General features: G+C 34.0%; 2 protein-coding genes across 3 annotated transcripts in view; one reads left to right on the top strand and one right to left on the bottom strand.

Annotated features, from left to right (window-relative positions):
• Positions 1–22,870, bottom strand: part of Prp16 (ATP-dependent RNA helicase l(1)G0007) — an 84,483-nt gene that overhangs the window by 26,075 nt on the left and 35,538 nt on the right. The gene's annotated exons all lie outside the window — the stretch shown is intronic.
• On the top strand, positions 1,315–21,274 carry l(1)G0469 (lethal (1) G0469). Of its 2 annotated transcripts, none has more exons than XR_011333271.1 (5): positions 1,315–1,471; positions 3,511–3,709; positions 15,603–15,778; positions 18,427–18,525; positions 21,059–21,274. XR_011333271.1 is itself a non-coding variant. In XM_069832043.1 (5 exons), the coding sequence occupies exons 1-5, from the start codon at positions 1,417–1,419 to the stop codon at positions 21,149–21,151; spliced, it is 603 nt and encodes a 200-aa protein (XP_069688144.1). In that variant the 5' UTR covers positions 1,316–1,416; the 3' UTR covers positions 21,152–21,274. The 2 variants fall into 2 exon arrangements, 1 of the variants encoding a protein (XP_069688144.1); XM_069832043.1 differs by having other exon boundaries at positions 1,316–1,471; positions 3,511–3,690.

The raw sequence follows: 22,870 nt of genomic DNA, 5'->3' as shown, positions 1-22,870 counted from the left end.
CTAAAAAGCATTTAAAGGAATTCTGAAAGGGACGGGGGTGAGAATCAGTGAAATGTTTGTTTTAACATAAAATAATTCGTTGCGCTACAGCCCGTGAAGGGCCTAGACCAACCAGCCGGCTGCTGGCCTCACGCCCACATGCCGAAGCAGAGGTGGACGATCATCCAACCAGAATGGAGGTAATGTGTGGTTAGCACGATGATCCTCCCCAGCTATTATAGCTGGTATTTGCAACCAGGTTTAGCTACCTATGTAGCTCCCCAAGCGCATCACGATGCTGGGTGGGCACCGGTCTCATACACAGGCAGAAATTTCATGAGAAAATTTCTTCTCCCATGAGGACTCGAACCAGCGCGCATTCCGTAATGCGAGTCCTAGGCGCGATGCCTTAGACCATGACGCCATGGCACGGGACTTGTTTTAACATATTAAGAGAAATGTATTCTATTTATTTATTTTTGAAAGGGTATTGAATACGAATAATACTTACTTACAAATGGCTTTTAAGGAACCCGAAGGATCATTGCCGCCCTCACATAAGCCGCCATCGGTCCCTATCCTGTGCAAGATTAATCCAGTCTCTATCATCATATCCCACCTCCCTCAAATCCATTTTATATTATCTTCCCATCTACGTCTCGGCCTCCCCAAAGGTCTTTTTCCCTCTGGTCTCCCAACTAACACTCTATATGCATTTCTGGATTCGCCCATACGTGCTACATGCCCTGCCCATCTCAAACGTCTGGATTTAATGTTCCTAATTATGTCAGGTGAAGAATACAATGCGTGCAGTTCTGCGTTGTGTAACTTTCTCCATTCTCCTGTAACTTCATCCAGCTTAGCCCCAAATATTTTCCTAAGCACCTTATTCTCAAACACCCTTAACCTATGTTCCTCTCTCAGAGTGAGAGTCCAAGTTTCACAACCATACAGAACAACCGGTAATATAATATATAATATAATATACGAATAATATAATGTATAAATTATATGACGATTATCTGAACTGGATTGTGCAACAAACTACAAACATCATTATACATTCTGATTTCAGCATAAAAGTATTTCATCAGTTTTCTTTCTTTCTTTTTTCTTATTTTTTTTAAAGTAAAGTAGGCTATGACTCCTATCAAAACTCGGCTTGTTTGTGTTCATATTAATAATAACACGTGGCTTAGTATCTTTACAAAGTTTACTTTATACCAACATTACAAACTGTCAGTTGTTATTGCACACTTCACTATGACCTTTATACAAATATTCCGTATTATCAATACCCTGAGACGTAGTAGATCAAGATAATGTTATCTCGCTTACACAACAGGTAAAATCTGACACGTAAATATAAGATACAAAGATATGAGCGTCAGAACAGTTACAGCTAGTGAGTGACCAAAGCAGTGTTAACTACACATCATGACTTCTGGAAGACAAGGTCGTACGAGCATCAGGGCAATGCCAAACAAATTAGGTAACACCTTGTTTTGAATAACACCTATTGCAGAGTTCACAGTGTAGCGTGGGACTTAAAACTTGGTGCTAGAGAATTACGACTTTTATGATTTAAACACAAGACATTGTTATGAAATACGAACAACACAGTACTAGAAAATTCACTAGAGGCTTACATCAGACTTTCTTTCCATGATGGTGAAAGCAGAAAATGTAGAAGTGAAACCAGTTCCACTCAGTTGTTAAAAACGGCAAAATACAGTCCTGCCTATCTCTCATTATTCTTATTATTCTTTCAGTTGCGCACTCTGAATTATCAAAATATATTATGATTTTGGGTAGCATAATGATCGTCGGAATATGTATGATAAGAACTTTCTTGTGTTAAATATTATTGACGTACCTTGTTAACATGTTTCGACATATTTTCGGTCATCTTCCGAAACATGTTAACAAGGTACGTTAATAATATTTAACACAAGAAAGTTCTTATCATACATATTTCGAAGTGATACAGTGTTAAAAGTTGTGTAATCAAGATGTATAATGATCGTCTTAGATATTGGAGAAAAAATGGGAGTATAAGGGTACAGTACATCAGTTATTCATAGATTTCAAAAAGACATATGACTCGGTTAATATGATATTCTTATTGAATTTGGTATTCCCAAGAAACTAGTTTGATTAATTAAAATGTGTCTCAATGAAACTTACAGGAGAGTCTGTATAGGTCAGATTTTATCTGATGCTTTTCCAGTTCACTGCGAGCCAAAGCAAGGAGATGCACTATCTCCTTTACTTTTTAACTTCACTCTAGAATATGCCATTAGGAAAGTTCAGGATAACAGGCAGGGTTTGGAATTGAACAGGTTACATCAGCTTCTTGTCTATGCGGATGACGTGAATATGTTAGGAGAAAATCCACAAATAATTAGGGAAAACACGGAAATTTTACTTGAGGTAAAGCAATAGGTTTAGAAGTAAATCCCGAAAAGACAAAGTATATGATTATGTCTCGTGACCAGAATATTGTACGAAATGGAAAAAAAGAGGTGGAAAAATTGAAATATCTTGGAGCAACAGTAACACACTCTGGAGGAAATTAAACGCAGAATAAATATGGGAAATGCCTGTTATTATTCGGTTGAGAAGCTTTTATCATCCAGTCTGCTGTCAAAAAATCTGAAAGTTAAGATTTATAAAACAGTTATATTATCGGTTCTTCTGTACAGTTGTGAAACGTGGACTCTCACTTTGAGAGAGGATGAAGTGATAGGAGAATGGAGAGAGTTACACAACACAGAACTGCACGCATTGTATTCTTCACCTGACATAATTAGGAACATTATATCCAGACGTTTGAGATGGGCAGGGCATGTAGCACATATGGGCGAATCCAGAAATGCATATAGAGTGTTAGTTGAGAAGCTGTAGGAAAAAAGACCTTTGGAGAGGCCGAGACGTAGATGGGAGGATAATATTAAAATGGGTTTGAGGGAGGTGGGATATGATGGTAGAGACTGGATTGATCTTGCTCAGGATAGGGACCAATGGCGGGCTTATGTGAGGGCGGCAATGATCCTTCGGGTTCCTTAAAAAGCCATTTGTAAGTAAGTAAGTATAATGATCTTTCTGAAATTTCCCCGCTAATTTCTTAATCATTCTTCTCTCTGAAATCCCATAACATACCCTACCTATAACAACTAGTTTTACTTTATTCTCCAAAATCATACACTTTACAGGCAAATATATTTACAGCTCTGCAGGTGCCTCACTGTGTTTTTCCACTGAAACTTGTTATATTCTTTTTCAATAAGAAATGTATTACAAATAACTCTTTACACACATTTCAATGCTAGCCATCTGCAAAACATACATGCATCTGACATCTGTAAAGCTGCGTTGATAGGCTTTCATATTAGCAGCAATTAACGCCTCATATGCATATGCAAACACAGGTGTGGAAGTCAGAATCACAAATCAGAATGGTTTGAGAGTGAGCAATGCATACAAAGGATCATACTAATACAGATGTTATACAATTCTCTATAATGGCAGGAATTCCTGAGCTATCAAAGCAAATTGGCAGCTTGAAGTTTACAGTCATGACGGTTTCCAAATGGTTGGAGGAGTCGGAAAAATCAGTATTTTGCAATGTTATGGAAACTGGAGATATTGTGGAAGTAGAGCACAATGACGTGCACCGCTGGGGGATCGGCATAAGGACATCAACATCACGTAAGCATTAACAATGTTGGTATGTAATATGCATATGTAACAAAATATTTATTTAGTACTACCACAGTCTAGTATATACAGTCACGAAGCTTGAGTTCTGAGGTTGCTAGGAACAATTCACTGTGCCAGTACTATTTCGCATTGTCTGTAATGAAGCGATATTAGCGACCCTAGTGGTTAGCAACTATCTATGTATGCATATTTACTACGTATTGAGCTTCGTGACTATATACTAGACTGTGGTACTACTCTATAATGAGAAATGTGATTATTAGGAATCCTCCTCATTGCTTGTATGCTATAACCAGGATTATGATACTTAAATAAAAACAAAAATGAATTTGATCACCTAATCACACATAAGAGAAAGCTTTAGAAGAAAATTATTTAAATGTATTTTAAAATCAAGTTGAGTAAATTTGTAACACAGGTATAAAAATGTTGCTTCAGATTAAGATGGGATATTGTAATCACGAAATAAGATAGAGAAGCTGATATAAAACATGAAGTTCTATGAATTATAAAAATATGGCATTTGAAGAGTTCGCGGGAAAAATTATGAATGTCACAGTTTTCTTAAGGTTGATGTCATTATCTAAATCAATGGATCAATGCGAAATTTAATGTTGTTCTTATGAAAAATGGTAAAAAGGAGATTTATCACCACGAATACAGTAATCCTTTCCTTTATTTTCTATAGAAACAGCACTACATCTTGCAGTTATAGACTCAATTAGATCATTATCTAATCCTTATCAGAAATGTGACATTCATCGTTTTTCCTGCGAACTCTTCTTTCAAGTTCCTCATTAAAACTTCAGACTAGTCCGGACACTGAAAAAGAGAGTTACAGAAATCCATGTCCTATATTTTCCTTTTAGTACGGAGGTGAAATAAGATGCATTAAATGTGTGAAATTAATTGTTGTATTCAGGCATGAGTTAGGACCTACACTCACTCCGATTTTTATTACATTGGGGAAAGTATGAAAACTGTTATCCACATCACTATTACAAGTTCCCTTAATTTAAATATTCAAGTAATAAAAATTCATACATCTTGATTACACAACTTTTAACACTACATTACTTACGAATAAAAATATGTATACGACTTTTACATATGATTTGGTTAAGAAAGAAGTTTTATATAATATTCTTATTGAATTTGGTATTCCCAAGAAACTAGTTCGATTAATTAAAATGTGTCTTAGTGAAATTTACAGCAGAGTCCATATAGGCCGTTTCTATCAGATGAGTTTCCAATTCATTGCGGCTAAAGCAAGGAGATGCACTATCACCTTTACTTTTTAACTTCACTCTAGAGTATGCCATTAGGAAAGTTCAGGATAACAGGTTTGGAATTGAACGGGTTACATCAGCTGCTTGTCTATGCGGATGACTAGGAGAAAATCCACAAACGATTAGGGACAACACGGAAATTCTACAGGGACATCATTTTATTTTACTAACATTTTTAATATTAATCTGGCTATACCTTTCTATTAACGACTGAAACAGGAAACACCGTTTGCTACCCCTTCCACGATTGGAGTAGGAACAGGAGGGAAGAAAAGTAGTTCATCCATTTATGTAAACTAGAAAATATCGCAATTTTGAGTTTGATAATTTTCATTAGGTTTTTGTTTAATCAAAATATAGTACTGTATTAACACTTAGTGTTTTTACTCACGAATTGAGCTATCCATTCGGACGTATTAATTATGCATTGTAAATTGTACTGTTACAGCACATTAGCGTACGATATAGAGAATGAAGTTAAATTGAAAATTATCATAATATGGATATTTAAACACATTTTTGAAAATGGTGGCCGTTCATTTCGATACAGGCTTCAGTTCTTTTGTGCATATTATCACACTATAGATTATTGTACCTAATTACAACTACCAGTTTCGTCCTTCGTACGAGTAACTCATGTTGAAATAATTCTGTACCTACTCTAGTCGTAGAAAGAGGGGGGGGATCACGTGACAGTTAATTACTTAACGAGGCCCTTTTATTTAAGTTATTTTAAACAGTTGTATAATATTACGTCGACGTCCAATTCCTAACAGAAATTAATGTTTTCAGAAAAGAGCTAGATAGCCCAGCTACTAGACTTTACAGAGGAGCGAACAGAAGCAGGTGGGGGAAACCGGGATGCGACGTAGGCAAACGGACGACAGTATCTGTGCGAAAATATGATTCAATATTGAAAGTTCTTTCGTCACTGGAAAACGCGAACATATTTCTGGAACGTACTGTACTCACTCAGTACTGCTTACGCGCCCTCTTCTCTGTGTCGTGAACGGTTGGAAGTTTACTAGTAGAGGGGGTGGGAGTGAAGTACATTCAAAAACTCAGGTACAATAAAAATTGAAGTAAAAATAAAATGATGTCCCTGTACTTGAAGCAAGTAAAGCAACAGGGTTGGAAGTAAATCCCCAAAAGACTAAGTATATGATTATGTCTTGTGACCAGAATATTGTACGAAATGGAAATATAAAAATTGGAGATTTATCCTTCGAAGAGGTGGAAAAATTCAAATATCTTGGAGCAACAGTAACAAATATAAATGATACTCGAGAGGAAATTAAACGCAGAATAAATATGGGAAATGCCTGTTATTATTCGGTTGAGAAGCTTTTGTCATCTAGTCTGCTGTCAAAAAATCTGAAAGTTAGAATTTATAAAACAGTTATACTACCTGTTGTTCTGTATGGTTGTGAAACTTGGACTCTCACTTTGATACAGGAACAGAGATTAAGGGTGTTTGAGAATAAGGTTCTTAGGAAAATATTTGGGGCTAAGAGGGATGAAGCTACAGGAGAATGGAGAAAGTTACACAACGCAGAACTGCACGCATTGTATACTTCACCTGACATAATTAGGAACATAAAATCCAGACGTTTGAGATGGGCAGGGCATGTAGCACGTATGGGTGAATCCAGAAATGCATATAGAGTGTTAGTTGGGAGGCCGGAGAGAAAAAGACCTTTGGGGAGGCCGAGATGTAGATGGGAAGATAATATTAAAATGGATTTGAGGGAAGTGGGATATGATGATGGAGACTGGATTAATCTTGCTCAGGATAGGGACCGATGGCGGGCTTATGCGAGGGCGGCAATGAACCTCCGGGTTCCTTAAAAGCAAGTAAGTAAGTAAGTATATGACTTTCACGTGTTAACTTGAACTAAATTTAAAATACCTTAGTTGACTAGTTTTGGCTGCATCAGAACTGTGTGGTCCTTGCGTCAAGAAAATTGATACAACCCCAGCATAACAGACAACATAATAAAAAAGACAAAACATAATTGTAAGAAACATAGGAACACAACACAAACACAAGAACACATAAAATACATCACACTAACATACGAAAACAAAAACACACACAAGATCGCATCTTCATTCAAGAAATTAAACTATAACATCGCATACAGAACACAAAACACTATAAAAAAACATCTCAACACACAAACAACACAAACAAATACAACCTCACATGCAACAGCTGCAACAACTTCTATATTGGACAGACAGGCAGATCATTTCAAACACGTTACAAGGAACACATCACAGCCATAAGCACATAACACTTTCACATACGCAGAACACATCACTAATGCCAACCACACCTACAGCAACATGCGCACAGTCATGGAAATTCTACATATTCATCCGAAAAACCAGAAACTAAACACACTAGAGCAATACGAAATATACAGACACACAAAAGCACACCCACAACAAATCCTCAACACATAACTGAATTTCAGAACAAACACACTATTTGACTCCACACTACACAACACAAACGCACCCCCACCAGGGATGAAGACACCGGAAGATGCGAGGACCACGCAGTTTTGAAGATGGCTCCCAAGCCGAAACTAGTCAACTAAGGTATTTTTAAAATTAGTTCAAATTAATACGTGAAAGTCATACACATATTTTTATTCCTAAAAAATTCATTCTTGGAATTTTGGACCGAACAGTTTTTACAGTTTCGATTGTCTTCATGTGCATATTGTTTGATTTTGTTCTTTTTCATAACTACTATTTTTCAACTTAAAACCCCGTAATATATTAATTGGCTTTCACGAGAAAAAAAGGAAGAAAAGAAAAAGAAAATCAGTGTATTTTCCAGATGACGTTATTTATTTATTTATTTATTTAATCTGACAGGATTAAGTCCATAAGGCCTTCCCTTCCATTCTATCAGATAGCACATATAAATGCAAAAAAGAAATACAGACGCTGATGAAAATAATACAAATTAAATTAAAGCCCTATAGAGGGTCAACAGGGTCAAAAGAACACTATAGAGCTCTCATCGAGCTAATACAAGAAAAAAGAAGGAAGAAAACAGAGACAGCAATGATGATAGTAATAACTGATAATAATAATAATGGTAATAACTAGCCGTACCCGTGCGCTCCGCTGCACCCATTAGAAATAAATATAAAGTAATTACATAATTAAAATAGGACATTTGATCCAGGGAACATTCGTGTTTGATAGAAGGATAAATCGTTTAATATGTTACTTAATTTAAATTGCATCCAAATAATTAAAATGCGATCATTTTGATCCAGTCATAAAAATTATTTTAGGAAATACAGGAAACGAATGCCTATCAAGTTTTCTGTGCATAAGAAGCTATTTTAATCTTACCTGTCCTCGATTCACTCAGAAGTTACTGTAATAACATTATAGCATTATGTCCATCTAGAGAAACCACACTTTCCAATGATGAAATAATAATTAATTATACAAATCGGTTAATTTAGCTTCCGATATTACTTCATACAAACACAGAAACATTGTCTGTAGGCTATGTTTAATAGCTTTCGATTGTTTATGTCCAAGGTCCCTTATAGACGAAGTCATTTGTTTTTTATTTCATTGCACCGCCTTAGATGGCGTTGTTATTGTAATTTTGAAACTCATTTATCTCATTAAATATCAGTCCTATCAAAATTTTGCATGGAATAAAACTTATCGGAAATTATTTTTAAAGAAACTTTTGTTATGTAATATTTTTCATGAAAATTAATAATAAGGGAGATATTTCGATTTATTTAATTCAAGTCCCCTTATAACCCCCCCCCCTTTTAAATAATAGCCTAAATTCTAAGTTACAACGAACTTAATTTATATTCCAATTTTCATATAAATCGGTTCAGCCATTATCACGTGAAAAGGTAACAAACATCCAGACAGACAGACAGATATACAAACAAAAATAAAAAAAAAAAAAAAAAAAGCGATTTTCGGTTTCAGGGCGGTTAATTATATATGTTAGGACCAATTATTTTTGGAAAATCGAAAATTACCACAAAAATTTCGGCTACAGATTTATTATTAGTATAGATAATAATAATAATAATAATAAATGCATTACATGCGTTACAGTTTCCTTTGAGGAAAAGTCCGTAATCGAATATTCAAAATGGTGGAAGAAGGGGGGAGGGTGGAAGCAAATAGTTTAGAATTGATCACCACACACTTGTAGCAGAAGCAGATTAACGTTATGAACGTGTGTCTATTTATATGAAAGGTTACACTTCTCACGAATGGCTGAGAAAGTATGATCTACAATGTTAAGAATACAAAATCATATCTCCTATATTCATCAAGAAAAACTGAAAAATCTATTCCTATTTGCATACTTACCGACTCCAAGGGGGCTATATTTAATGTAATTAAATATATACCAAACCTATATGCACATAGAATTATTCCACTTCAGAAACAACTAAGTAAACTAAAAGAACTCCAAAAGGAAATAACATTTCAATGGATACCTAGTCATTGTGGTATACCTGGAAAAGAGAAAGTCGATAATATTGCAAAACAGGGAACATATTTGCAACCAAGACGTCTTCGAGTGATATCTCTATCCAGTGCTTTTGCTTCACTACAGTCTCATTTTATAAACCTACTAGCCGTACCCGTGCGCTCCGCTACACCCGTTAGAAATAAATATAAAGTAATTACATAATTAAAATAGGACGTTTGATGCAGGGAACATTCGTGTTTGATAGAAGGATAAATCGTTTATTATGTTACTTAATTTAAATTGTATTCAAATAATTAAAATGCGGTCATGTTGGTCCAGAGACACTCATTTGGTGCAATGACAATTCCTTTAACAGGTTTCTTAATTTTTATTACATGCAACCATAGTTTAATGAAGATTGACATCATTTAGATTTAATGTGTATATTTTATTTTACTTGTTATAGGTTTCCATTGAATTATGGTAATAACTTAATTTTAACCCTTGTTTTATACGTATTCAGTAAATGGGCGCTTGGCCCACTATGGTTCTGAACCCTTCAAATAACTTAAATTATATTCTATAATATTACATAATATGTTATATTATATTATATTATATTATATTATATTATATTATATTATATCAGAAGTTACTGTAATAACATTATAGCATTATGTCGATCTAAAGAAACTACACTTTCCAATGGTGAAATAATGATTAATTATAAAAATCGGTTAATTTAGCTTCCGATATTACTTCATACAAATACAGAAACATTCTCTTAGGCTATCTTTCATAGCTTTCGATTGTTGCTGTCCAAGGCCCCTTATAGACGAAGTCATTTGTTTTTTAATTCATTACACAGCCTTAGATGGCAGTTATTTTAATTTTAAAATTCATTTATCTCATTAAATATCAGTCGTATCAAAATTTTTCAAGGAATAAAACTTATCGCAAATTATTTTTAAAGAAACTTTTGTTAAATACCATTTTTCACAAAAATCAATAATAAGCGAGATATTTCGATTTATTTAATTCAAGCCCCCTTATAACCCCCCTTTTAAATAATGTATTTTGAATGCCATATAGCCTAAAATCTAAGTTACAACGAACTTAATTTATATTCCAATTTTCATCGAAATCCGTTCAGCCATTATCGCGTGAAAAGGTAACAAACATACAGACAGACAGACAGACAGACATACAAACAAAAATAAAAAAAAAAGCGATTTTCGGTTTCAGGGTAGTTAATTATTTATGTTAGGACCAATTATTTTTGGAAAATCTAAAATTACCAGAAAAATTTCGGCTGCAGATTTATTATTAGTATAGATGGATCAACAAGTCTGTACAAAAGAAACCAAATGACATGGAAATGTACAAAAACTTGCCTAGACATGTTCAAACATTTTTAGCAAGAGCCAGAAAAGGTCGCATTGTCACACAATTGTACCTACACCGATTTCACATTTCTGATAATCCTACTTGTCTGTGGTGTAATAATCTGGAACACATTCTTCTATACTGTCCATCCATAAACCACAAAAGAAGTAAATTAAAATCGTCAGTACCAGTTGCAGAAGACACAGCCCTGCAGTATATATTGACTACACCCCAACTGTGGCTACTAGCAACAGGCATCTATAATGAACACCGATCAAAATACCCCTCATTTCTGTGAAAAACAACAACTGAATAGACTACAGTGAACTATAGTGGACTTTATGTTGTCAGCAAACAGCTGGATACATTAAGAAGATTAACTGATCAAGAAAAACTGATCACTTTACATTATTTACAGAATATCCCAAAATACATTCACACAAAACTTCTAATTCATAGTTATTCAAACATGTGTTCGAGCATTAACGCATTAAACTTGAATTATAGATGTTCAGGATTTCAGATACCATCTTGAATTACATTACAATCCTTCGTATAAGTTCATTATCATTTGAGGAAAAATTTACTAATAAGCAATAATAAGTCTGTTCATGCTTTAGACTTGAGACTTTGTCACACAGAAATAAACTGTACCACAGTTTATTGTATTACTGATGACGGGATTTTTCTTGTTGCCAAAACTTTCAGAACAGCTCTGAGGTTCATTCTTACTCTTATCAAATTGAGTACAGGGTCTTTCCTGGGGGTAAAGGCGGTCTGAGCCTGGAGCCCTACCACCATGCACCTTCATGCTGTGTAAAAGAAGATACCTTTATCCAGGGGCGGCTCGTCCATAAGAGCTGCAGCACTCCCTGCTTTGACAGGAAAATAATAATAATATTTATTTTAATTTGTAGAAGAATTGTTACAGCTTTTATTGGTAAATTGCTTTATATTTCATCTGGCCGGGAATATGTACTATTATCTGATGCATAATCTTTTTGCGCGTCAACTGTATTGGAATTGACACTGCATTCAAAGTCGTCCTGGGATCTGCAGGGTGGTCAGCTCATAGAGAGTGTGTCTTGCATGGTCAGGGGGTAGAGAGGTGAAGGGAAGCAGAGAGAAACTGCCGCTATTAAAGCCCATATTTCGCTGCAGTGGCTTGCAGAGCCAGGCCACAAGGGAAGATCTTTCCTCCCCTCCCACACCGCTATTGTAATGCTGCGTCAAATGGATTCTCTATTCCCTTGAAACTTAATGACAAAATTTTTATTTTCTCTTCACATACTTATTGTTGTAGAATCTTATCGAGTTAATATAATGAAATTAATATTATTTTTTGCCTTATTATTACGTATATATCCAGTCTCCAGCAAAACCTTAGGATTTGCCTTAACTCAAAATGATTGCACGAGTAGAATCCTTTTGATATAGCACGTAAAATACGAAAGAGACTTCTTTTCCAGTTTTAGAACATTGTTGACCATCACTATATCTGAGTGTTGCTTTGGTGTGACGTCTTAGTACCGTAACTTAACCAGTGCAAATGTGCAAGCATGAGAGTGTGTGAATTACAGAATATTAATTTTATTTTTCTCAACTTTCCCTTGGGGAGAAGATTGATGTAATGAAGTGAAATTACAGGATCGTCCGTTACCCGACTTAAATCTTACTCAAGCTTCCAGCCGAAATAGTGCATATATGTAAGGAAATATAACAATGAAATTTACGCTAAGCATTTGTGGTTACGTAGATGTGAACAAAAAAGAATTCTGTATTTTGTTTTCCTTCCCTCCTCTTCGGTGATGATACTGCATAGATTTAGGACATTTGCCCCTAAAAATTAAAAAGCACGAAACTTTGCAGTCTCACCTGAAAAATGTTGTTTCATTGGCTATGTTAGGAATAACTAATATTGCTGCGCAATTAAGTGAAATGAACAGAACAAACATTCTCAAACATAATCAAGAAAAAATCGTCAAATTATTTCAAAAAAATATTGATTGTATCAAATTTTGTGGCCAATATGAACTTCCCCTCAGGGGACATGATGAGTGATTATGGCAAATGATGCCACAGACATCTCCCAACTAAGTCAGGAAGTTTTGATTTTTCGATATGTAGTGCATTTATTTTTTTCCTATACTTATTAGTAATGATATCAAGAAGTGAAATTTGTATGTACCAAAATCTACTGCAGCTCCCCCAATCCACAAGTTCACGAGCCACCAGTGCCTTTATCTTTAACTTACTGTGTTTAAAAGAACAGAAGCAAGCATTTAGTTTAGAAACAGAGGGTGTAGAGATAGCCTAAATCATTCACTATCATTCTTTTTTGTAATAACAGAGGCACAGTATGAAATAATCTACATAGATACATACATACATACATGCACCAAAAACGTTATAAATTCGCGAAAATAGTTTTGCACTGTAAATATTTTTGGTTATGTAACAGTGAAACAAAAATAGTAAGACAAAAGAACGAGAGAAATATGCCATTGTAAAGATGTGAACAAACAAACATTTCATTCCAAATATTTACAAAACAAAGGTCGCAATGGAGGAAGCGTGAAACCCTAACAGAATTCACGACATATTCTTTCTTATCAAAAAGTCACGTACTGAAACTTAAATCCTGAAGTTCTACCGAACCTTGATAATATAAGTGTGCATTCAATTACAGGGCAAAAGCTGATTATGTAGAACAGATTAACTTTAAACAAAGATCATATGTGTGTTTATTTAGCTACACAAAAATTTAATTTGAAGAATGACTACAACAGTAAGTTAAACATTAAGAAGATTGATTGATTAGTTCAAAATATAATTCCAAATTACACTGAAGTGTTACTAATTTAGTTCTCGTTGTGAAGAAATCATAAAGTGAACTTAAAGAAAACGAATTAATTTTAATTGAAATTACTAATTTACAGCTATTACACAAGAGATCCCTCCCAAATTATTATTTATTATTATTATTATTATTATTATTATTATTATTATTATTATTATTATCATCATCATCATCATTACTACCACTACCACCAGTAGTGACATTCAGCCAGTTCGCACCAGTTTGAACAAATCGATTGTTAAATTATTTCTAGGTAATATTTGCAATTACCATGGACATATAGGCATATGTTTAACATAGGTACACACGAAAGAACTGGTTGTTAAACTTTTTGAATATCAACCACTGACTACCACTACTACTATTATTATTATTATTATTATTATTATTATTACTACCACTATTATTATTATTATTATTATTATTATTATTATTATTATTATTATTATTATTATTGCAAACATAAAAAAAATCATTTCTTATTAGAGGAAATACTAAGAAACTGGTTTAATTTTTCATAATGTTACCTGATGAAGCCTGTTTGTAACATAAAAATTACCTTTTTTCGTTTTTATCTTTATTATTTTAATTTTATCTTTTTTATCACAGGAAATTACTACGATTTTGACCTAATCTTCCATTTATTACTAGATCAAACTATTTCGTATGTTTCTACTTTCTGGGTACTGAAAGGTAATTGAATAAGTGTTAAAAAAAACTAAAAATAAAATTCGTGCAAATAAAAAACTCTAACATAAAGCATAGAGTAAACATTGGAGATAAATAGTCATGAATTCTGATTGCTTTGATAGAGAAATCTAACCTTAACATTCGGCGCCTGACCACAAAACACTGAAAAACAATGGAACTTATTACAACTCTGATGCAGCATTGCTTTCCATTATGTTGTATGTTGTGTGTGAGTGTATGTGTTGAAATCCTTGGAGGGCTGCGAAATAATGCTCGAAGTGTAAAATGTAAAAAAAAGTTCTGAAATGCTCATGTTTAGTGATAATTATTATCAATTCATTAAAAAAAGTCTCGTCTTTTTAAAAAAATAATTGAAAACAAATAATTAATTTCACGTCGTTATTTCTGTATATACAGAAATGCAGTCCTTTTTAGACTGTCCCTTTTAACTCCTGTTATACTCAAAAAGATTCGCACTTTCAACATCTTTGTATATGGAATGCAAAACTGTACTAAAATATCGCAATCTTCATCTTACGATGTTGGATGACGTATATACGTCCGTTGATGTGACATATTAATGAATTTAAATACTTTTTATAGTCACAATCATGCCATGGTATGAAAGAAAAACGTATATACGTCATCCAACATCGTAAGATGAAGATTACATTTGTAAAGTTTCTTCCCAACCATAAGCAGTGCTGACTAGATCAGACGCTATGGACAGTACTCTATAACAGAGTCGCCAGTATGAAAGGATGATTCCAAGTCTTTGACATGAGACGAACTCGATAGCTCAGTTGGTAGAGCGCCTGACCGGAGTGCAGGAAGTCGCAGGTTCGAATCCCGCTCGAGGTTGTGAAATTTTTCTTTCATATCATGGCATGATTGTGACAATAAAAAGTATTTAAATTCATTAAAATATCGCATTATAAAGAGTGAATCTTTTGTGAAACATATGAATGTGAAAGATTTACTACGATTATTTTTGTTTTTACTTGCAATTTTAATCAGTTTCTGCTTCACTGCCATTCTACTGATAATAAAAATATTTTCATAGTATAAAAGTATCACTACGAATTACAAAGTACGTTAATTTCATTTAAAAAATCAGGAAAAAAAGTACTAATTACTACACACAATTCTTTTCTTAGATTCAATCTACAGCATTACTGTACTTTTTCAGGCAGCAAAGGTGCTGATGGAATTCAAGTTGTAAGTTATAGATCTGATCAAGATAAAGTTGTGAAGGAGAAACTGGAGAAGTTCTGGGTTCCTGGCAGCAGAATACGGATCAATAATCACAGTGACCGACAAATGGTTTATCACAGCGAGCTGGAGATACGGCAACAAACTGAATACGTGTGTAACACTTGTAATTTCATTAATTCATATTTTAGAGATAAGAAACAGAAAAAAATGACACTAAAAGAAACCGAAAATGTTAACAGATGAAGAGAATCATAGGTCGCTGATCATATGAAATCAATGAATTAGTGAACGAAATCAAAGCACTCTTAAAATCACGATAAATCATCACAACAAGATAATCATCATCAAAATAATCATTATCATCATCACAATCACCATTATCACTAACTATTAACAGAATTTCGATCACTACTGTTATCATGATTTTCGTCGTCGACATCTTAATCATCATCATCATCATCATCGCCACCATAACCATAATCTCACAATCAAGTTCCTACTAATATAACAACTTCATAGAGTACCAGTACTAAAATTATCAGTGGTTGAATTTTAATACACAATATCAAGAGTTCTTAGTGACTGGTATAGCTCATGCAGTAGCTCTGTTGCCTACTCATCTGGAACTTCACTCGGGCATGGGTTCAATTCCCATTTGGGCTGACTGCCTCATTAGGTTTTTTTCCGAGGTTACCCCAACTGTACAGCAAATGCCAGGTAATCACATGAAGAATCCTCAACCTCATCTCACTATCACCAATTCCATCTATAGTAAATAACTCAGTAACTGATACAGCGCATTAAATAAGTGACTAAAAAACACCAGGAGTTTTTGAAGTGAAGGGTGAATACTGAATAGGATCAAAGCTTATTATTAGGATACAAAATAAAATGAAGGAACAAGCTGGTAACACAATTCGAGTGATAGGTCTCAAGTGAATAATGGGGAGACATTTCAACAACTTTTAGCAAAAAAGTAAATAACGGGGAGACATTTCAAGAAGTTTTAGCAAAAAAGTAAATAACGGGGAGACATTTCAAGAAGTTTTAGCAAAAAAGTAAATAACGGGGAGACATTTCAAGAAGTTTTAGCAAGAAAGTAAATAATGGGGAGACATTTCAAGAAGTTTTAGTAAGAAAGTAAATAATGGGGAGACATTTCAAGAAGTTTTAGCAAGAAAGTAAATAATGGGGAGACATTTCAAGAAGTTTTAGCAAGAAAGTAAATAATGGGGAGACATTTCAAGAAGTTTTAGCAAGAAAGTAAATAATGGGGAGACATTTCAACAAGTTTTAGCAAGAAAGTAAATAATGGGGAAACATTTCAACAAGTTTTAGCAAGAAAGTAAATAACAGGTAGACATTTCAAGAAGTTTTAACAAGAAAGTAAATAATGGGGAGACATTTCAAGAAGTTTTAGCAAGAAAGTAAATAATGGGGAGACATTTCAAGAAGTTTTAGCAAGAAAGTAAATAACGGGGAGACATTTTAAGAAGTTTTAGCAAGAAAGTAAATAACAGGGAGACATTTCAAGAAGTTTTAGCAAGAAGGTAAATAATGGGGAGACATTTCAAGAAGTTTTAGCAAGAAAGTAAATAATGGGGAGACATTTCAAGAAGTTTTAGCAAGAAAGTAAATAACGGGGAGACATTTCAAGAAGTTTTAGTAAGAAGGTTAACATTTGTTAATATTATCACGTACAGTAATTTATATATATTGAACTTACTGACATGTAGCCATTTGCGTCTTGGCGAATATGATTAAGAATCCTGTTCTGACGTTGAGGTTGAGGCACCCATTAGGTCGGATTCTATTAGCCCCATATGATAGGACAACATAAATAAGTATGAAAGTACGCAGGATGAAAGAAGATGAAGGTAATAATGACAGTGAAACAAACTCTGAAAGTTACCCAGCATTTGCTCTTAACGAGTTGAGGGAGAACCCCAGAAAAAATACCTCAACTAGGCAACTTGTCCTAACCAGGATTCGATCCGGAGCCCATTAGTTTTGCAGTCACACATACTAACCACTACTTCAAAGCAGTAGACTATAATATAGCATACAGAATATTAGAAAAAACTGAGTGAGATACTTCACATACAAAACTAAAACTACAAATATATTATCAGGAATAAAGGTTAGTTGATTGGTTTGTTTTCAATGCCTCTTTCTATAGTATGGTTAACAAGACATATATGAAATTTTTTATACTGTTTAAGATTAATTGTATTTCTAAGGTTGGGACACCTGCAAGACAAAATTCGTTATCCTCAATGATAGGATAAAGGGCGGCTATTATCGTTAGTGTGAAGTGTCTCTTTACAAGAAGAGTAAACATACACGTAACTTAAAAAAAGTCATTATTTTATTTCATGTTTTGTTAATTCCCTGAACCTAACTTGCACGTTCCAAGTCCTGAACACCTAATTGACTTTTATTCCCCAAATATTGCATCACAATTACAAAAATGATAAGTGATAATGAATGACTGCAACCAATTCAACAATGGAAATCAAACTTACATTTTATAACATGGCCTACTGGTTTAAGATTTACAGAAATATAATGGAGATGAATGAATAAAGCAAAATCTCCGGAAAAATAAATCAACAATGTACTTGAGTTACGGTATCTAATAGTTCCTGAAAAACACTAATTTAAATTATCTTTCTTATCTCTCTTATCATTCTAAATTTTATCACAACTACATTAATCCAATTTCAATAGAGTAATACTTCACATAATGACGAATTGGTAGAATTATACACTTATTATAACATTATTATGTGTTTCAGGCATTGAGACATCAAAGAAAACAGAAATGGCACAACAGTCAACATTTCGCACATTGGTGTCGTCACGGTGAGATGGGAGGAAGCAAGGAAGAAAGACATGTATGTTTACAAAGTTACATTATGTTACGAGTTCAGGCAGGCAAGTCACGTACAATAGATGGAGGGGAAGTTAATGACACTTATAGGCAATTCTTCATACTGGAAACAAAACAAAAATATATTAATTTTGCTCCATGTTTAATGACTTAGCATAAAAATAAACTGTGGTCAATGTTTTCACTCCTCTCTTATGTCATACCTCTTGGAAAGTTTTAAATTTTAATACAGATACAGGTATTGCTAAAATATGTCGACAGAAAAAAATTATTCCTTTATGTACACTTTTTCTGTGAAAACATGCCGAGTTATGAGTAAAACTTATAGCCTACTTTACTTCAAAATGCTGACCAAAGATATGCAATGTCATTATCTGTAAGTACATACCAAATCATTAATCTCATCGAACTCCAATTGCTAGGTGTAATAGATAACATAAAAAGTGGCTGAAAACTAAGCTTAAAATTATTCAAACATAACTTCGAATGCAATATCATAGTCAGAAGCTAATGTATATATAAGCTTGATACATAAGTATATCAATTTTAATTTGCTTATGTATAGTATGATTTGTACATAAATATATTAAGACCGAAAAATTATTTCTTTTTGCCATTTCCCAGAGTAATAACAATCTAAATTGTGTATTTCTATTATGTTGTACATCTCAAAAGTTTGGACGTCCATCACTTTGATAAGAATGCAAAACTATATGATGCCTACATGTCTACTTAATGTCAGGATGTTTGTAACAAATCTTATATTTACAAGATTTCTGTTATTGTTATCTAATGACGAGACGTAAGGATTCAATCCATGAGTCTTCTGACGTTCCAGTACAGTTTTGAGAGGTTCTTCGTCTTCTAGAGCTTAGGATCCAGTTTTCGGCAGTGAAGTAGATGTTGTCCATTCATTTTAGTGCTCTGCCCCTTGCAGATAGTGCAGTGTTCAGAGTTATATAAATTTTCATGCGATATAGATGTGATGCTAGACAGTCTTGCTCAGTGTTCAGTCAAGGTTGCTGTTACTTCTTTTCTAGGTTTAGTTTTGTTCACCTGCCACGTTCCTTTAATATTTCTCCAAATTTTGTCCTGGGATAATTTCGATGCGTCTGCGTGAAATAGATCATGGGTTCGATTTGTTACTAGTCTTCTCACTGTTTTTGTGTCCAGTGAGGTTGAAGTAGGATTAAGTATTGCTCTCTTCTTAGCAAGTATTACAAGATTTCTTATATTTATAAGACTGTCAATTCAAAACTTCAGTCAACAACACAATGCCCTTGCAATTTTATTACTCTACTTTTTTTCCTCCCTTCTAGAAGGAAGGTATGCTCAAAATGGGGATAAACTTATCAATTTTTGTAACCTGATAAAAAAAATTCATAAATACTGCAATACAGAAAGGGAGTACCATTGCACAATCAATAAATCTGCTAAAAGACAAAAAGAGACAGAAATGTAAACACATAATTTCAAAGTAGAGTCATCGTCATGATCTATGAGTATCGTAAATAAATTCCTACAAAAAAAATACCATAAACATTTAATATAAATAAAAGATTATTATTATTATTATTATTATTATTATTATTATTATTATTATTATTATTTATACCTATAAGCCTAAATCTCTCTCTCCAGTTGTCAGATGCATGAAAGCTGCCAATTTATATTATATTAATTCATATCCGTTTAATGTATAGTTTGTTGTTTGGCTATTCTTATATTAAGCATATTCATTTCAATTTCGTTTGTGTTGTTTTTAGCTTTTCTGTATCATGTATTTTGCAGTTACCTATTCATTTTTTTATATTTGTCTCTAATTTTAATAATTATTTGTATGCACTATTTGGTTATTCCTTGTTCACTGTAAATCTTGCTAACTCTTATCTTGTGCTGAACTGTTATTGGCCCCAGGCTGTTGTACAGCACAATAAATATTAGTAAATAAATAAATAAATAAAAATAAATTATTATTATTATTATTATTATTATTATTATTATTATTATTATTATTATTATTATTATTATTATGTTTTTCGAGCATAATAATATCAGTTGAAATAAAAACACTTATTTCCCTTCCATCCATACATAAGAACGTATCTTAAAGCAGATGGCTAGTTACATTATACATATAAAAAAGCAATGTACTGATATAGATTAAAAATCTTCTAATAAATCATTTATCTGCTTCAAAGATAGATTCTTTTGGCCTACTTCATCCTCATTTATATGAAAATATTGAAGTACCGATAACATAGACCAGTAGCAAGTATTCCTGTAGTCACTATTGTGCAAGGCCACAAAGACAAACATAAAACAAGAAACATTCTGTCTCTATAAAAAGGAAAGAAATCTTTATCTTCTCTGCTGGTACTCTAATTCAAGCTCACTGAATTTATGGCTGTATTCGTCATCACTTTGACCTCAGCAGAGGATAGATATTATTTACTACTCTAAAGTTATTCCTATTAACTCAAATAGAGCTTGAACAGTGTTCGTTGCTTTACTTATTGTGTGTGTCATCTTTCCAGATAAGCGACATGGCAAAATGGGGAAGTTTGTCAGCTACCGCTGGAGCCTGGATGTTTATGAAGAGCAGAAGACAGCGGCATAATACAGAATAGCAACGCACTTACTACTAAATTAATCAGTATTACCAACTGTAAACCAGTCTAACAAATCCCCATATCTATTTAATGTAAACTAAATATGTAATATCTTAAATATAAACAATACATTTTTTTAAATAACCTTTGCAAGTGTCTCATGCATTAATCTGTCTATGTGTGTGCGTGCGTGTGTGTGTGTGTGCGCACGTGTGTGTGTGTGTGTGCCTACCCACTTCACTTGCGTGATTCGGTACTGTGTAAATGTTAAACCTATTTAATAGGATCCAATGATAAAACAAGTTGGCTCACTTTAACAACTAGACAATTTCTCCACTCCTCTCAATCCATCTAACTTACGTTAAATCATACAGTGTGTATTCTCCATGGCAGAGGATAATCATATCCGTGTCAGTAATTGCATGACACATGATAGCACCAAAATTTACTGGGTGTTCAGTTCAAAGTGTGTCATGGCTCGCTGTATGACGGCATGTGGCTAGCCGATGAGCCTAGACAATTCATTCTTCCTACACTTCCGCAGAGGCATATTACCTATGTGCCAGAGAAGTTGCCTAGCAAGTACGGCGTTCATTCTGAAGAGTACTTACTGATACGTACAGTAACTCCAGTAATGGCAGGAATGTGAACTGTTTGGAAACATGTACTGGGGTGAGTTTTTTTCTTACTGTCGGAATATGGGGAGAGGATTAAGACGATTACTTACGTACAGTATTTATTGACATTAACTTCGACAGTCAACATGGACACGGAGCATTTGATTTGTGTTGTGGAATTACGCAACCAGTGATAACAAATACCCTGCGTATGACTTGGCCGCACAAAACACAGTTCGAAAGAGGTTATGGTAGCACACAGATCGTACAGACCGCCATCTGTTGCTACGATGTTCAAGTTATACCGTACACGTTCTCAAGTTCAGATTGAACGCCTTGATTAATAGGCAACTTCTCTGACATAAAAGCTTAAACTTGCTTCAAATTGCTGACTCACAACAGTGACGTCATGACACACTTTGAAATGAACACCTAGTAGTATATACAGTCACGAAGCTCAATATGTAGGGAATATGCATCCATAGATAGTTGCTAACACTAGGATCGCTGCTATTGCCTCATTACAGACAATGTGAAATAATATCAGCACAGTCTATTGTTCCTGGTACCCTCAACAACTCAAGCTTCGTGACTGTATATACTAGACTGTGAGAGCACTGATAATGATGATGAACTGGTGAAATGGCAGCAAAGAAAAAACTGACTCATACTGTTCCTATTTTTTATAATTTCTACATGCAGTTGCTTAGACTTGAAAGTGAATATGCCTGGGATGCTGATTATTCAATTAATGATATGCACATTCATACCTTTTCCATTCCCCTAAATACTTATATGTTAATATTCTGAGCACACAGATGACTTCTAGACAAATATGAACTAGTCAGGCCTGTATTTAAGCATGGACCACAGGAGTCCAGGCCCAGGGAGGCAAAAAAAAAGTCGAGCTAAAATAATAATTTATGTATCTAGGGTGAAATGAAGATGTTTATAGCAAGGGCTACGGAGTTGCTGCAGAGGGTCTCTGGCCCGAAGATGCAAGTGGGCTGAGGTTTAAACATGAAATTTCGCCAAAGGTTCATACATTATTTTTGGTGCAGTAGTCCGTAATTGGATAAATGAAAACTTTCTGATAAGAGTTTTAAGTTACAAATTCACT

This window comes from Periplaneta americana, chromosome 7 (assembly GCF_040183065.1).
Source record: "Periplaneta americana isolate PAMFEO1 chromosome 7, P.americana_PAMFEO1_priV1, whole genome shotgun sequence".
Taxonomy (NCBI): domain Eukaryota; kingdom Metazoa; phylum Arthropoda; class Insecta; order Blattodea; family Blattidae; genus Periplaneta; species Periplaneta americana.
This window is presented reverse-complemented; position numbering and strand designations above follow the sequence as displayed.